The sequence below is a fragment of the Oncorhynchus kisutch genome, linkage group LG2 (genome assembly GCF_002021735.2).
Source record: "Oncorhynchus kisutch isolate 150728-3 linkage group LG2, Okis_V2, whole genome shotgun sequence".
Taxonomy (NCBI): Eukaryota; Metazoa; Chordata; class Actinopteri; order Salmoniformes; family Salmonidae; genus Oncorhynchus; species Oncorhynchus kisutch.
The window spans coordinates 1,522,489-1,539,988 of NC_034175.2; the positions used below are offsets into that span (position 1 = coordinate 1,522,489).

The 17,500-nt window shown below is 45.6% G+C and overlaps 1 protein-coding gene across 1 annotated transcript in view; it reads left to right on the forward strand.

Annotated features, from left to right (window-relative positions):
* LOC109883209 (disintegrin and metalloproteinase domain-containing protein 22) overlaps positions 1-17,203 on the forward strand; it is a 47,889-nt gene extending 30,686 nt beyond the window's left edge. Inside the window, exon 4 of the mRNA XM_020475238.2 lies at positions 17,110-17,203. Coding sequence (XP_020330827.2) covers positions 17,110-17,188 — 79 coding nt within the window. The 3' untranslated portion in view covers positions 17,189-17,203. The remainder of the gene's footprint in view (positions 1-17,109) is intronic.
* The last annotated feature ends 297 nt before the right edge of the window (positions 17,204-17,500 follow it).

Consider the following 17,500-nt stretch of genomic DNA (forward strand, 5'->3'; position numbering starts at 1 on the left):
TGTTCCATCTCTGTAGTCACGGTTCGTTGTTTGTTTCGTTCATTCTTTGTTTTGAGTTAGTGCATGTTCCATCTCTGTAGTCACGGTTCGTTGTTTGTTTCGTTCATTCTTTGTTTTGAGTTAGTGCATGTTCCATCTCTGTAGTCACGGTTCGTTGTTTGTTTCGTTCATTCTTTGTTTTGAGTTAGTGCATGTTCCATCTCTGTAGTCACGGTTCGTTCTTGGTAATCAAGCCTACCACTGTTGTGTCGTCCGCAAACTTGATGATTGAGTTGGAGGCGTGCGTGGCCACGCAGTCGTGGGTGAACAGGGAGTACAGGAGAGGGCTCAGAACGCACCCTTGTGGGGCCCCAGTGTTGAGGATCAGCGGGGTGGAGATGTTGTTGCCTACCCTCACCACCTGGGGGCGGCCCGTCAGGAAGTCCAGTACCCAGTTGCACAGGGCGGGGTCGAGACCCAGGGTCTCGAGCTTGATGACGAGCTTGGAGGGTACTATGGTGTTGAATGCCGAGCTGTAGTCGATGAACAGCATTCTCACATAGGTATTCCTCTTGTCCAGATGGGTTAGGGCAGTGTGCAGTGTGGTTGAGATTGCATCGTCTGTGGACCTATTTGGGCGGTAAGCAAATTGGAGTGGGTCTAGGGTGTCAGGTAGGGTGGAGGTGATATGGTCCTTGACTAGTCTCTCAAAGCACTTCATGATGACGGAAGTGAGTGCTACGGGGCGGTAGTCGTTTAGCTCAGTTACCTTAGCTTTCTTGGGAACAGGAACAATGGTGGCCCTCTTGAAGCATGTGGGAACGGCAGACTGGTATAGGGATTGATTGAATATGTCCGTGAACACACCGGCCAGTTGGTCTGCGCATACTCTGAGGGCGCGGCTGGGGATGCCGTCTGGGCCTGCAGCCTTGCGAGGGTTAACACGTTTAAATGTTTTACTCACCTCGGCTGCAGTGAAGGAGAGTCCGCATGTTTTCGTTGCAGGCCGTGTCAGTGGCACTGTATTGTCCTCAAAGCGGGCAAAAAAGCTATTTAGTCTGCCTGGGAGCAAGACATCCTGGTCCGTGACTGGGCTGGTTTTCTTCTTGTAGTCCGTGATTGACTGTAGACCCTGCCACATACCTCTTGTGTCTGAGCCGTTGAATTGAGATTCTACTTTGTCTCTATACTGACGCTTAGCTTGTTTGATAGCCTTGCGGAGGGAATAGCTGCACTGTTTGTATGTATACCTTGCCCTGATTAAAAGCAGTGGTTCGTGCTTTCAGTTTCACGCGAATGCTGCCATCAATCCACGGTTTCTGGTTTGGGAATGTTTTAATCGTTGCTATGGGAACGACATCTTCAACGCACGTTCTAATGAACTCGCACACCGAATCAGCGTATTCGTCAATGTTGTTATCTGACGGAATACGAAACATATCCCAGTCCACGTGATGGAAGCAGTCTTGGAGTGTGGAATCAGCTTGGTCGGACCAGCGTTGGACAGACCTCAGCGTGGGAGCTTCTTGTTTTAGTTTCTGTCTGTAGGCAGGGATCAGCAAAATGGAGTCGTGGTCAGCTTTTCCGAAAGAAGGGCGGGGCAGGGCCTTATATGCGTCGCGGAAGTTAGAGTAACAATGATCCAAGGTTTTTTCAGCCCTAGTTGCGCAATCGATATGCTGATACAATTTAGGGAGTCTTGTTTTCAGATTAGCCTTGTTAAAATCCCCAGCTACAATGAATGCAGCCTCAGGATGTATGGTTTCCAGTTTGCAAAGAGTCAAATAAAGTTTGTTCAGAGCCATCGATGTGTCTGCTTGGGGGGGGAATATATACGGCTGAGATTATAATCGAAGAGAATTCTCTTGGTAGATAATGCGGTCGACATTTGATTGTGAGGAATTCTAAATCAGGTGAACAGAAGGATTTGACTTCCTGTATATTTCTGTGATCACACCACGCCTCCGCCCCTCTTCTTACCAGAAAGATGTTTGTTTCTGTCGGCGCGATGCGTGGAGAAACACGCTGGCTGCACCGCCTCCGATAGCGTCTCTCCAGTGAGCCATGTTTCCGTGAAGCAAAGAACGTTACAGTCTCTGATGTCCCTCTGGAATGCTACCCTTGCTCGGATTTCATCAACCTTGTTGTCAAGAGACTGGACATTGGCGAGAAGAATGCTAGGGAGTGGTGCACGATGTGCCCGTCTCCGGAGTCTGACCAGAAGACCGCCTCGTTTCCCTCTTTTACGGAGTCGTTTTTTTGGGTCGCCGGCTGGGATCCATTCCGTTGTCCTGGTTGAAAGGCAGAACACAGGATCCGCTTCGTGAAAATCATATTCTTGGTCGTACTGATGGTGAGTTGACACTGATCTTATATTCAGTAGTTCTTCTCGACTGTATGTAATGAAACCTAAGATGACCTGGGGTACTAATGTAAGAAATAACACGTAAAAAAACAAAAAACTGCATAGTTTCCTAGGAACGCGAAGCGAGGCGGCCATCTCTGTCGGTGCCGGAAAGCTTATCACGCTGCAGCTTGGTCCGATAATTATTACGACGAATGTGACAGAATATCCCACCTTACCAGGACCAAGCAGCGTGCCCAGAGAGGAAAGGATTTCTGGACATGGGAAGAAGATAATGGACAACAGCAACGACGACAGGGTTCGCGGCTACAGGAAGCCCAAGGACAACCCCAAGTTTTTTTTTGGGGGGGGGGGGGGGTGGCACATGGCGCTGGCGGCTGAGAAGAGGGAAGAGCCAGAGACTGTCAGGGAGGCAATGGCGAAGTTAGGAGAGAGTGAGATGAGAGAGATGTTGTGCAAGTCTGTTCTGCTCAACATCCGACCAGAGGATCCGGTTAGCAGTCTGGTGCAATCTGTGCCGGTTCCACGCTTTTGGCCACAAGTTCGCCTCTCCAGTCCGGTACGTCATGTGTCTCCTCCTCGCACTTTGCCTGAAGTGCGTGTTCCCAGTCCGGTACGTCCTGTGCCTGTTCCTCGCACTCGACCTGAAGTGCGTGTCCCCAGTCCGGTGGGTCCTGTGCCTGTTCCTCGCACTCGCCCTGAAGAGTGTGTCACCAGTCTGGTGCCCCCTGTACCTGCTCCAAGCACTAGGCCTCCAGTGCACATTCACAGTGCACTGGACGTGTGCACTCCAGTGCTTCCGGGTGATGGTTCGCAGTCCGGAACCTCCAGCGACGGTTCACGGTCCTGAACCTCCAGCGACGGTCAACGGTCCGGAACCTCCAGCGACGGTCAACGGTCCGGAACCTCCAGCGACGGTCAACGGTCCTGAACATCCAGCGACTGTCAATGGTCCTGAACCTCCAGCGACGGTCAACGGTCCGGAACCTTCAGTGATGGTCAACGGTCCTGAACCTTCAGCGACGGTCAACGGTCCTGAACCTCGAGCGACGGTCAACGGTCCGGAACCTCCAGCGACGGTCAACGGTCCGGAACCTCCAGCGACGGTCAACGGTCCGGAACCTCCAGCGACGGTCAACGGTCCGGAACCTCCAGTGACGGTCAACGGTCCGGAACCTCCAGCGACGGTCAACGACCCGGAGCTTCCAGGCAAGGCATCCAGTCCTGCTCCATGGCTGGAGCCTTCTGCGCCGGTGCCCAGTCCAGGCACGGTGTCCAGCCCAGTTCCAAGGCCGGAGCCTTCCTCTGTGCCGGTGCCCAGTCCAGGCATGGCGGTAAGCCCAGCTCCATGGCCGGAGCCTTCTTCTGCGCCGATGCCCAGTTTAGACACGGCGTCCAACTCAGCTCCAGGGCTGGAGCCCTCTGTGCCGGTGCCCAGTCCAGGCATGGCGGTAAGCCCAGCTCCATGGCCGGAGCCTTCTTCTGCGCCGATGCCCAGTTTAGACACGGCTTCCAACTCAGCTCCAGGGCCGGAGCCCTCTGCGACAGTGCCCAGTCCAGACATGGCATTCAGCCCAGCGCCATGGCTGGAACATTCCTCTGCACCAGTGTCCAGTCCAGGCACGGTGTCCAACCCAGCTACAGGGCCGGAGCCCTCCTCTGTGCCGGTGCCCAGTCCAGGCACAGCGTTCAGCCCAGTGCCATGGTCGGATTTGGGGTCTAGGGAGGGGCTACAACCCGCACCGGAGCCGCCACCGAAACTAGTCACCCCCCCTAACCCCCCCATTTGGTTTCAGGTTTTGCGGACAGAGTCCGCACCTTTGGGGGGGGGGGGGGGTACTGTCACGCCCTGACCATAGAGAGCCCTTGTTTCTCTATGGTGTAGTAGGTCAGGGCGTGACTAGGTGGTGTTCTAGTTTACATTTTCTATGTTGGTGTTTGCTGGTAATCGTTGCCTCTAATTGGGGATCATATTTAAGTAACCATTTTTTCCACCTGTGTTTGTGGGATATTGTTTGTTAGTGTGTTTGGGCACTACGTCTTCACGTTCTTTGTAAGTTTTGTTGTTTTGGTTCTAGTTTCACTTTGTATTAAAAACATATGGAGCTCAATGCACGCTGCACCTTGGTGCGCTCATTTTGAAGTTCATGACAGTATCCCAAACAATAAGGAGATTTGCTGAACCTATATTATACTGGAAAAATTCTGTTATAAATTATTGAAGCATGTGGGAACAGCATTATTGTTCAAAATAAATTGTCCTCCAGTAAACTTTGATTAAATTTCCAATATCCCCGTCCATGTGGAAAATCTTTAATAGTTATGTGAATGCCAAATAGATGATGATCTGATCGTATTCTGTCTCCTATTAAAACTTTTTTTAACCTTTGATGAAAGAGACAAGAAAGTAGTCAAGACGACTAGCTTGATTAAGTCTCCTCCATGTATATCTCACTAGGTCTGGGTTTTTTAGTCTCCAAATCCACTATTTCTCATGTGTCCATAATATTTGTGATTTCCTTAAGGGCACGGTGATGAAAGTTTGTAGAGTGATTACCTTTACGGTCCATTGAGGTACTTAACACTGTGTTATAGTCTCCTATCATAATGACATAATAATTTGTTGCCTGTAAGTTCAATAAATTGGTATGAATTTTTTCAAAGAAGTATGGAACATTTTGATTTGGACCATACAGTGGGGCAAAAAAGTATTAAGTCAGCCACCAATTGTGCAAGTTCTCCCACTTAAAAAGATGAGAGAGGCCTGTAATTTTCATCATAGGTACACTTCAACTATGACAGACAAAATGGAGAAATAAAAATCCAGAAAATCACATTGTAGGATTTACATGAATTTATTTGCAAATTATGGTGGAAGATAAGTATTTGGTCAATAACAAAAGTTTATCTCAATACTTTGTTATATACCCTTTGTTGGCAATGACAGAGGTCAAACGTTTTCTGTCTTCACAAGTCTTCACAAGGTTTTCACAAACTGTTGCTGGTATTTTGGCCCATTCCTCCATGCAGATCTCCTCTAGAGCAGTGATGTTTTGGGGCTGTTGCTGGGAAACACGGACTTTCAACTCCCTCCAAAGATTTTCTATGGGGTTGAGATCTGGAGACTGGCTAGGCCACTCCAGGACCTTGAAATGCTTCTCTTACAAAGCCACTCCTTCGTTGCCCGGGCGGTGTGTTTGGGATCATTGTCATGCTGAAAGACCCAGCCACGTTTCATATTCAATGCCCTTGCTGATGGAAGGAGGTTTTCACTCAAAATCTCACAATACATGGCCCCATTCATTCTTTCCTTTACACGGATCAGTCGTCCTGGTCCTTTTGCAGAAAAACAGCCCCAAAGCATGATCTTTCCACCCCATGCTTCACAGTAGGTATGGTGTTCTTTGGATGCAACTCAGCATTCTTTTTTTCCCCAAACACGACGAGTTGAGTTTTTACCAAAAAGTTATATTTTGGTTTCATCTGACCATATGACATTCTCACAATCTTCTTCTGGATCATCCAAATGCTCTCTAGCAAACTTCAGATGGGCCTGGACATGTACTGGCTTAAGCAGGGGGACACGTCTGGCACTGCAGGATTTGAGTCCCTGGCGGTGTAATGTGTTACTGATGGTAGGCTTTGTTACTTTGGTCCCAGCTCTCTGCAGGTCATTCACTAGGTCCCCGTGTGGTTCTGGGATTTTTGCTCACCGTTCTTGTGATCATTTTGACCCCACGGGGTGAGATCTTGCGTGGAGCCCCAGATCGAGGGAGATTATCAGTGGTCTTGTATGTCTTCCATTTCCTAATAATTGCTCCCACAGTTGATTTCTTCAAACCAAGCTGCTTACTTATTGCAGAATCAGTCTTCACAGCCTGGTGCAGGTCTACCATTTTGTTTCTGGTGTCCTTTGACAGCTCTTTGGTCTTGGCCATAGTGGAGTTTGGAGTGTGACTGTTTGAGGTTGTGGACAGGTGTCTTTTATACTGATAACAAGTTCAAACAGGTGCCATTAATACAGGTAATGAGTGGAGGACAGAGGAGCCTCTTAAATAAGAAGTTACAGGTCTGTGAGAGCCAGAAATCTTGCTTGTTTGTAGGTGACCAAATACTTGTTTTCCACCATAATTTGCAAATATATTCATAAAAAATACCTATGATGAAAATTACAGGCCTCTCTCATCTTTTTAAGTGGGAGAACTTGCACAATTGGTGGCTGACTAAATACTTTTTTGCCCCACTGTATATGTTAATGAGCCAAATTTATTTTTCGTCCACTTTCATATTCAAAAAGATCCACCTTCCTTGCGGATCATTCCTGACTATTTGCACATTCAGATAGACATTTTTGTTAATGTTATGTTCGTTGAAAGGATCGGACCAAGGCGCAGGTTGTGTAGAGTTCCACATTCTTTAATAGTGAAACTTTACAACAAAAACAACAAAGAATATAACGAGCGTGCAGTATTTTTTTTATTTATTTTATTATTTCACCTTTATTTAACCAGGTAGGCAAGTTGAGAACAAGTTCTCATTTACAATTGCGACCTGGCCAAGATAAAGCAAAGCAGTTCGACACATACAACGACACAGAGTTACACATGGAGTAAAACAAACATACAGTCAATAATACAGTATAAACTAGTCTATATACGATGTGAGCAAATGAGGTGAGATAAGGGAGGTAAAGGCAAAAAAAGGCCATGGTGGCAAAGTAAATACAATATAGCAAGTAAAACACTGGAATGGTAGATTTGCAGTGGAAGAATGTGCAAAGTAGAAATAAAAATAATGGGGTGCAAAGGAGCAAAATAAATAAATAAAATAAATACAGTAGGGAAAGAGGTAGTTGTTTGGGCTAAATTATAGATGGGCTATGTACAGGTGCAGTAATCTGTGAGTTGCTCTGACAGTTGGTGCTTAAAGCTAGTGAGGGAGATAAGTGTTTCCAGTTTCAGAGATTTTTGTAGTTCGTTCCAGTCATTGGCAGCAACTGGAAGGAGAGGCGGCCAAAGAAAGAATTGGTTTTGGGGGTGACCAGAGAGATATACCTGCTGGAGCGCGTGCTGCAGGTGGGTGATGCTATTGTGACCAGCGAGCTGAGATAAGGGGGGACTTTACCTAGCAGGGTCTTGTAGATGACATGGAGCCAGTGGGTTTGGTGACGAGTATGAAGCGAGGGCCTTGTGATGTGATTGCACTGTGATAGACTGCATCCAATTTGTTCAGTAGGGTATTGGAGGCTATTTTGTAAATGACATCGCCGAAGTCGAGGATTGGTAGGATGGTCACTTTTACAAGGGTATGTTTGGCAGCATGAGTGAAGGATGCTTGGTTTGCGAAATAGGAAGCCAATTCTAGATTTAACTTTGGATTGGAGATGTTTGATGTGGGTCTGGAAGGAGAGTTTACAGTCTAACCAGACACCTAGGTATTTGTAGTTGTCCACGTATTCTAAGTCAGAGCCGTCCAGAGTAGTGATGTTGGACAGGCGGGCAGGTGCAGGCAGCGATCGGTTGAAGAGCCTGCATTTAGTTTTACTTGTATTTAAGAGCAATTGGAGGCCACGGAAGGAGAGTTGTATGGCATTGAAGCTTGCCTGGAGGGTTGTTAACACAGTGTCCAAAGAAGGGCCAGAAGTATACAGAATGGTGTCGTCTGCGTAGAGGTGGATCAGAGACTCTCCAGCAGCAAGAGCGACATCATTGATGTATACAGAGAAGAGAGTCGGTCCAAGAATTGAACCCTGTGGCACCCCCATAGAGACTGCCAGAGGTCCGGACAGCAGACCCTCCGATTTGACACACTGAACTCTATCAGAGAAGTAGTTGGTGAACCAGGCGAGGCAATCATTTGAGAAACCAAGGCTGTCGAGTCTGCCGATGAGGATGTGGTGATTGACAGAATCGAAAGCCTTTGCCAGATCAATGAATACGGCTGCACAGTAATGTTTCTTATCGATGGCGGTTAAGATATCGTTTAGGACCTTGAGCGTGGCTGAGGTGCACCCATGACCAGCTCTGAAACCAGACTGCATAGCAGAGAAGGTATGGTGAGATTCGAAATGGTCGGTAATCTGTTTGTTGACTTTGCTTTCGAAGACCTTAGAAAGGCAGGGTAGGATAGATATAGGTCTGTAGCAGTTTGGGTCAAGAGTGTCCCCCCCTTTGAAGAGGGGGATGACCACAGATGCTTTCCTATCTTTGGGAATCTCAGACGACACGAAAGAGAGGTTGAACAGGCTAGTAATAGGGGTGGCAACAATTTCGGCAGATCATTTTAGAAAGAAAGGGTCCAGATTGTATAGCCCGGCTGATTTGTATGGTTCCAGATTTTGCAGCTCTTTCAGAACATCAGCAGACTGGATTTGGGAGAAGGAGAAATGGGGAAGGCTTGGGCGATTTGCTGTGGGGTGTGCAGTGCTGTTGACCGGGGTAGGAGTAGCCAGGTGGAAAGCATGGCCAGCCGTAGAAAAATGCTTATTGAAATTCTCAATTATGGTGGATTTATCAGTGGTGACAGTGTTTCCTATCTTCAGTGCAGTGGGCAGCTGGGAGGAGGTGTTCTTATTCTCCATGGACTTTACAGTGTCCCAGAACTTTTTTGAGTTAGTGTTGCAGGAAGCAAATTTCTGTTTGAAAAAGCTAGCCTTGGCTTTTCTAACTGCCTGTGTATAATGGTTTCTAGCTTCCCTGAACAGCTGCATATCACGGGGGCTGTTCGATGCTAATGCAGAACGCCAGTGCACAAGACAACTATACAAAAACAAGATCCCACACCAGAAAGTGGGAAAAAGGGCTGTCTAAGTATGATTCCCAATCAGAGACAATGATAGACAGTTGCCTCTGATTGGGAACCATACTCGGCCAAAAACAAAGAAATATACAACATTGAATGCCCACCCCAAATCACACCCTGCGTGACAGTTGAGTTCCTCTGTCCATGACAGAGAATTATTTCACCACCCCATTCCTTTTTCCACACAACTTCATCTAAGGATGTATAGTGAGTTTCCTGTAAGCAGTTATTCCTTTTCTTTTAGCCACGTAAAGACAGATTTTCTTTTTTTATCATCTGCTAAACCATTACAATTATAACTGGCTATACTTATTTCACCCCTTACCATAACTAGATACTATTCTCTATTAATTATTGCAATAATGAAGCTGGTCGATGACCCACCTGTAGGTGATTTGTTGAGAGCCCAACAAGCGGATTTGAGCCACAGCATTTTATAGCAAAGTCCATCCTCCTAAATGTTCATGACAAACAACAGATGTATGGAATGGGTCATACGGTTAGGAGCAGACTGTATCTGCTGTAAAGACTGTTCTCATTGTGTAGAAACCAGGGTCTGGCCCCCAAAAGTTCCTTTTATCGTTATCCATACCCGAGTCATCTCCACCCTGGTACCTCCCGGCACAAACAAAACAACAACCATTTGATGCAATAACAGTATTATTAACAAAATCTTGTAATTTCTCCACGATATGTGTGTTTTTTTTTGTTTGTGTTAGTGTGTGTGTGTGTGTGTGTGCGTGTGCATGCACAGGGGTAGGTGAAAGGCAAAAGCAAGAGCTGACTTTGCATCTGTCCAATAAATTATTCAAATCTCAAAATAATTAAAGCTGAAATCTATTATCAGCGTCCTCCATTATGGCCCTGTGTGTCCTCCATGCGGGCTCAGTACGCACGCCAGTCTCTCTCCAGGCCCCCGCTCAGCATGGGGGCTGATACAGACCACAGAAGCTGAATCTTAAACACACAAACCCTGTCAGGACAAAAAAGTAAACTGTGTGTCTCAATGTGGGACGGTTTGGGGTTGGAGGACACACACAAGGATGGTGAGACGTGCATAAGGAGGCTGATCTGTCTACCTTTCTCTATATTTCACTGTTCCTATGCTTTTTTATTCTTCTCTGCTCATTTCTGCCATCCATCTCTCCCCGTATATTTTCATCCGCAATTTCTGTCCCTCTTTCCTCTCTTAATTCTCTCTCTCTCTCTCTCTCTCTCTCTCTCTCTCTCTCTCTCTCTTTCGCTCACTCTCTCTCTCTCTCTCTCTTTCGCTCACTCTCTCTCTCTCTTTCGCTCACTCTCTCTCTCTCTCTCTCTCTCTCTCTCTCTCTCTTTCGCTCACACCTATTTCTCTCTCACACACCTCTTTCTCTCTCTCTCTCTTTCTCACCTCTTTCTCTCTCTCTCACACCTCTTTCTCTCTCTTTCACCTCTTTCTCTCTCTCTCTCGCTCCCTTTCTATCTCTTCTCCCTTGCTGTTTGTATTACTGTAACAGAATGTCTGTTAGTCATCTAACACCCAGTTCCCTTTCTCTCTCTGTCTCTCACTTTCTCTCTCTTCCCATCTCTCTCCATTCCTCTCTCTCTCCATTCCTCTCTTTCCATTCTTCTCTCTCTCCATTCCTCTCTCTCTCCATTCCTCTCTCTTTCCATTCTTCTCTCTCTCCATTCCTCTCTCTCTCCATTCCTCTCTCTTTCCATTCTTCTCTCTCTCCATTCTTCTCTCTCTCCATTCCTCTCTCTTTCCATTCTTCTCTCTCTCCATTCTTCTCTCTCCATTCTTCTCTCTTTCCATTCTTCTCTCTTTCCATTCTTCTCTCTTTCCATTCTTCTCTCTTTCCATTCTTCTCTCTCTCCATTCTTCTCTCTCTCCATTCCTCTCTCTCTCCATTCTTCTCTCTCTCCATTCTTCTCTCTCTCCATTCCTCTCTCTCTCCATTCTTCTCTCTCAGAGACTTGGTCTCTGTATGCCCCCGAGATAAACTTTGACACACTCCATCTCTTAGTCAGTGGAAAAATGATCCCTGCCTCCACAGCACTGGCTGTTGATTGGGTGCTGACAGGCGGTTGGAGGTGATTGATTGCTCACTGGGCCTATGTTGGGAGTGGGTCTGTTGAGGTGCAGCGCGCTGGTATTTATTTTAGATTTTAGTGTCACTCCCGATGCTCTAACTAATATACATCCAGGGAAGTACAGTCTGATATTGGGGTGGAGCCAGGTGTGCCCACAGATACAGTACCTCAGCAGAGCATAAAACACCCTGATGCAGCATTAGCAGTTGCACCAAACACCTAACAACTCAACTGACACCAATAAAGAACTTACCAGCGTAGGCAGTGTGTAACTGTGTGTGTGTTATGTCTGGGTTGTCCTTCCTGTTGTTTAGTGTTTGGATGTCAAATCCAATTTTATTAGTCACATTCTTCATAAATGACAGGTGTAGACTAACAGTGCAATGCGGATTTAGGGCCCTTCCCAACAATACAGAGAATAATAGAACAAAGAATAAATACACAATGAGTAACGATAACTTGGCTATATACACTGTGTACCAGTACTGAGTCATGATAACTTGGCTATATACACTGGGTACTAGTACTGAGTCATGATAACGTGGCTATATACACTGGGTACCAGTACTGAGTCATGATAACTTGGCTATATACACTGGGTACTAGTACTGAGTCATGATAACGTGGCTATATACACTGGGTACCAGTACTGAGTCATGATAACTTGGCTATATACACTGGGTACCAGTACTGAGTCATGATAACTTGGCTATATACACTGGGTACTAGTACTGAGTCATGATAACGTGGCTATATACACCGGGTACTAGTACTGAGTCATGATATCTTGGCTATATATGCATGCTCTTCAACCGATCGCTACCTGCACCTACCCGCCTGTCCAACATCACTACTCTGGACGGCTCTGACTTAGAATACGTGGACAACTACAAATACTTAGGTGTCTGGTTAGACTGTAAACTCTCCTTCCAGACCCATATCAAACATCTCCAATCCAAAGTTAAATCTAGAATTGGCTTCCTATTTCGCAACAAAGCATCCTTCACTCATGCTGCCAAACTTACCCTTGTAAAACTGACCATCCTACCAATCCTCGACTTTGGCGATGTCATTTACAAAATAGCCTCCAATACCCTACTCAACAAATTGGATGCAGTCTATCACAGTGCAATCCATTTTATCACCAAAGCCCCATATACTACCCACCATTGCGACATGTACGCTCTCGTTGGCTGGCCCTCGCTTCATACTCGTCGCCAAACCCACTGGCTCCATGTCATCTACAAGACCCTGCTAGGTAAAGTCCCCCCTTATCTCAGCTCGCTGGTCACCATAGCATCTCCCACCTGTAGCACACGCTCCAGCAGGTATATCTCTCTAGTCACCCCCCAAACCAATTATTTCTTTGGCCGCCTCTCCTTCCAGTTCTCTGCTGCCAATGACTGGAACGAACTACAAAAATCTCTGAAACTGGAAACACTTATCTCCCTCACTAGCTTTAAGCACCAACTGTCAGAGCAGCTCACAGATTACTGCACCTGTACATAGACCACCTATAATTTAGCCCAAACAACTACCTCTTTCCCAACTGTATTTCATTTTAATTAATTTATTTATTTTGCTCCTTTGCACCCCATTATTTTTATTTCTACTTTGCACATTCTTCCATTGCAAAACTACCATTCCAGTATTTTACTTGCTATATTGAATTTACTTTGCCATCATGGCCTTTTTTGCCTTTACCTCCCTTCTCACCTCATTTGCTCACATTGTATAGAGACTTGTTTATACTGCATTATCGACTGTATGTTTGTTTTTACTCCATGTGTAACTCTGTGTCGTTTTATCTGTCGAACTGCTTTGCTTTATCTTGGCCAGGTCGCAATTGTAAATGAGAACTTGTTCTCAACTTGCCTACCTGGTTAAATAAAGGTAAAATAAAATAAAATAAATAAAAATATACACGGGGTACCAGTACTGAGTCCATGATAACTTGGCTATATACACGGGGTACCAGTACTGAGTCCATGATAACTTGGCTATATACACTGGGTCAGTACTGAGTCCATGATAACTTGGCTATATACACGGGGTACCAGTACTGAGTCCATGATAACTTGGCTATATACACTGGGTCAGTACTGAGTCCATGATAACTTGGCTATATACATGGGGTACCAGTACTGAGTCATGATATCTTGGCTATATACATGGGGTACCAGTACTGAGTCATGATATCTTGGCTATATACACGGGGTACCAGTACTGAGTCCATGATAACTTGGCTATATACACTGGGTCAGTACTGAGTCCATGATAACTTGGCTATATACACAGGGTACCAGTACTGAGTCCATGATAACTTGGCTATATACACGGGGTACCAGTACTGAGTCCATGATAACTTGGCTATATACACTGGGTCAGTACTGAGTCCATGATAACTTGGCTATATACATGGGGTACCAGTACTGAGTCATGATATCTTGGCTATATACATGGGGTACCAGTACTGAGTCATGATATCTTGGCTATATACACGGGGTACCAGTACTGAGTCCATGATAACTTGGCTATATACACTGGGGTCAGTACTGAGTCCATGATAACTTGGCTATATACACAGGGTACCAGTACTGAGTCCATGATAACTTGGCTATGTACACGGGGTACCAGTACTGAGTCATGATAACTTGGCTATATACACGGGGTACCTGTACTGAGTCATGATAACATGGCTATATACATGGGGTACCAGTACTGAGTCCATGATAACTTGGCTATATACACAGGGTACCAGTACTGAGTCCATGATAACTTGGCTATATACACAGGGTACCAGTACTGAGTCCATGATAACTTGGCTATATACACGGGGTACCAGTACTGAGTCATGATAACTTGGCTATATACATGGGGTACCAGTACTGAGTCATGATATCTTGGCTATATACATGGGGTACCAGTACTGAGTCATGATATCTTGGCTATATACACGGGGTACCAGTACTGAGTCCATGATAACTTGGCTATATACACTGGGTCAGTACTGAGTCCATGATAACTTGGCTATATACATGGGGTACCAGTACTGAGTCATGATAACTTGGCTATATACACGGGGTACCAGTACTGAGTCCATGATAACTTGGCTATATACACGGGGTACCAGTACTGAGTCATGATATCTTGGCTATATACATGGGGTACCAGTACTGAGTCTATGATAACTTGGCTATATACACAGGGTACCAGTACTGAGTCCATGATATGTTGGCTATATACATGGGGTACCAGTACTGAGTCATGATATCTTGGCTATATACACTGGGTACCAGTACTGAGTCATGATAACTTGGCTATATACACTGGGTCAGTACTGAGTCCATGATAACTTGGCTATATACATGGGGTACCAGTACTGAGTCGATGATATCTTGGCTATATACACTGGGTACCAGTACTGAGTCGTGATAACTTGGCTATATACACTGGGTCAGTACTGAGTCCATGATAACTTGGCTATATACATGGGGTACCAGTACTGAGTCATGATAACTTGGCTATATACACTGGGTCAGTACTGAGTCCATGATAACTTGGCTATATACATGGGGTACCAGTACTGAGTCATGATAACTTGGCTATATACACTGGGTCAGTACTGAGTCGATGATATCTTGGCTATATACACTGGGTACCAGTACTGAGTCATGATAACTTGGCTATATACACTGGGTCAGTACTGAGTCCATGATAACTTGGCTATATACACAGGGTACCAGTACTGAGTCCATGATATCTTGGCTATATACATGGGGTACCAGTACTGAGTCATGATATCTTGGCTATATACACTGGGTCAGTACTGGTCAGTGCATGCTCTGAGTACGTGTCCTGGTAATCCGCCTGGCCCCGCGGCTTTGTGAATGTTGGCCGGTTTAAAGGTCTTACTACGTCAGGGAGCCCACTCATTTGTCTCTCTTGAGCCGTTCCTCTTCCTTGTAGAAGTAGAAATGTAGAAATGTTCATCTAAATTGAGGTTAGTGATCAATGTTCTGATGTCCACAAGATGTTTTCAGTTATAGGAAATGATGGTGGAAATATTATATGCAAAAATGATGAACTAACAAAAGTTAAGATCAGCTTAAAAAAACACAAAATAAAGAATTGGTCAGGAGCCAGTAAGATGGCAGCCATCCACTGCAGCGCTGTGTGTAGAGCTCATATATCTCTGTCCCAGATTGGGGCTGCAGTATGTAACTCAATGGGGAATCTTAGGCCCAGTTTTGCTGAGAAAGCATTCAGTGACTGACCGGCCCTTGTGTATTAGTCTCTCTCTCTTCTGTTTCTCTCTCTTCCTGTTTCTCTCTCTCCCTGTTTCTCTCTCTCCCTGTTTCTCTCTCTCCCTGTTTCTCTCTCTCCCTGTTTCTCTCTCTTTCTGTTTCTCTCTCTCCCTGTTTCTCTCTCTTCCTGTTTCTCTCTCTTCCTGTTTCTCTCTCTCCCTGTTTCTCTCTCTTCCTGTTTCTCTCTCTCCCTGTTTCTCTCTCCCTGTTTCTCTCTCTTTCTGTATCTCTCTCTCCCTGTTTCTCTCTCTTCCTGTTCTCTCTCTTCCTGTTTCTCTCTCTCTCCCTGTTTCTCTCTCTTCCTGTTTCTCTCTCTTCCTGTTTCTCTCTCTCCTGTTTCTCTCTTCCTGTTTCTCTCTCTCCTGTTTCTCTCTCTCCCTGTTTCTCTCTCTCCCTGTTTCTCTCTCTTCCTGTTTCTCTCTCTCCCTGTTTCTCTCTCTTCCTGTTCTCTCTCTCCCTGTTTCTCTCTCTTTCTGTTTCTCTCTCTCCCTGTTCTCTCTCTTCCTGTTTCTCTCTCTCCCTGGTTTCTCTCTCTTTCTGTTTCTCTCTCTCCCTGTTTCTCTCTCTTCCTGTTTCTCTCTCTCCCTGTTTCTTCTCTCTCCGTTTCTCTATCTTTTCTGTTTCTCTCTCTCCCTGTTTCTCTCTCTTCCTGTTTCTCTCTCTTCCTGTTTCTCTCTCTCCCTGTTTCTCTCTCTTCCTGTTTCTCTCTCTTCCTGTTTCTCTCTCTTCCTGTTTCTCTCTCTTCCTGTTTCTCTCTCTTCCTGTTTCTCTCTCTTCCTGTTTCTCTCTCTTCCTGTTTCTCTCTCTTCCTGTTTCTCTCTCTCCCTGTTTCTCCTCTCTTTCTGTTTCTCTCTCTCCCTGTTCTCTCTCTTCCTGTTTCTCTCTCTCCCTGTTTCTCTCTCTCCCTGTTTCTCTCTCTTTCTGTTTCTCTCTCTCCCTGTTTCTCTCTCTTCCTGTTTCTCTCTCTCCCTGTTTCTCTCTCTTCCTGTTTCTCTCTCTTCCTGTTTCTCTCTCTTCCTGTTTCTCTCTCTCCCTGTTTCTCTCTCTTCCTGTTTCTCTCTCTTCCTGTTTCTCTCTCTCCCTGTTTCTCTCTCTCCCTGTTTCTCTCTCTCCCTGTTTCTCTCTCTTCCTGTTTCTCTCTCTTTTTTCCTGATTCTCTTTCAAATTGTCCCTTTCTTTTGTCTGCTCACTTTTCTGCTCATTCTCTCTCTTTCTCAAGTACAAACACATCCACGACATGCCCTTGAATGTTAAGAATGTTTTCAATTGTGTGTTTGTGTGATCGCGCGCACACGCGCGTGTGTGTGTGTGATCGCGCGTGTGTGTGTGATCGCGCGCATGTGTGTGTGTGTGTGTGTGCGTGTGTGTGTGTGTGTGTGCACGCTGGAAGTAGTCCTCTATCAGTAGCAGCTGATAATTGGTGGTATGGATGCTCTGACGCTTTGAGACAATCCTGGAGATAACCAGAGAATACTGTCATTTCATTAACACTCTTCCGTCCCTTTAACCAACACAGAGCTCTGAATTCATATCTGTAGTTGTCTAACTTTTCTCCTCCTCTGTTTCCTCTTCTCTTCCTCCCAGTGATCTTCTGTCTTCAAAGTACATGGAGAGGCATATTTCAGAAAATGGGAAGGCTGTCATATTCAAAGTAAGAACCTGAGCACTGTATGGAAATCTAGTCTCTGAATTAGAATGTTGTTTCAGAAATTAGATGGTTTGATGATAACCTGCTGATAGGCTGCACTACAGTGTTGTGTCATTAACTACCAAAGGTTGATCCTTAAAACTCTTCATCTGGGATTAACAACATCCTCATAGCTCGCTGACCGTACTGTAATCTGGACATCCACCTCTCTGTGCCACGGCCAGATCATAGTTAAACAGATTATTATCTCTTCGTGTTGTTACTAGGGGAGACTTTATTAGCCATCAACAGTCTTTACAGTGGCCAAATATGTAATAATGTTTATAA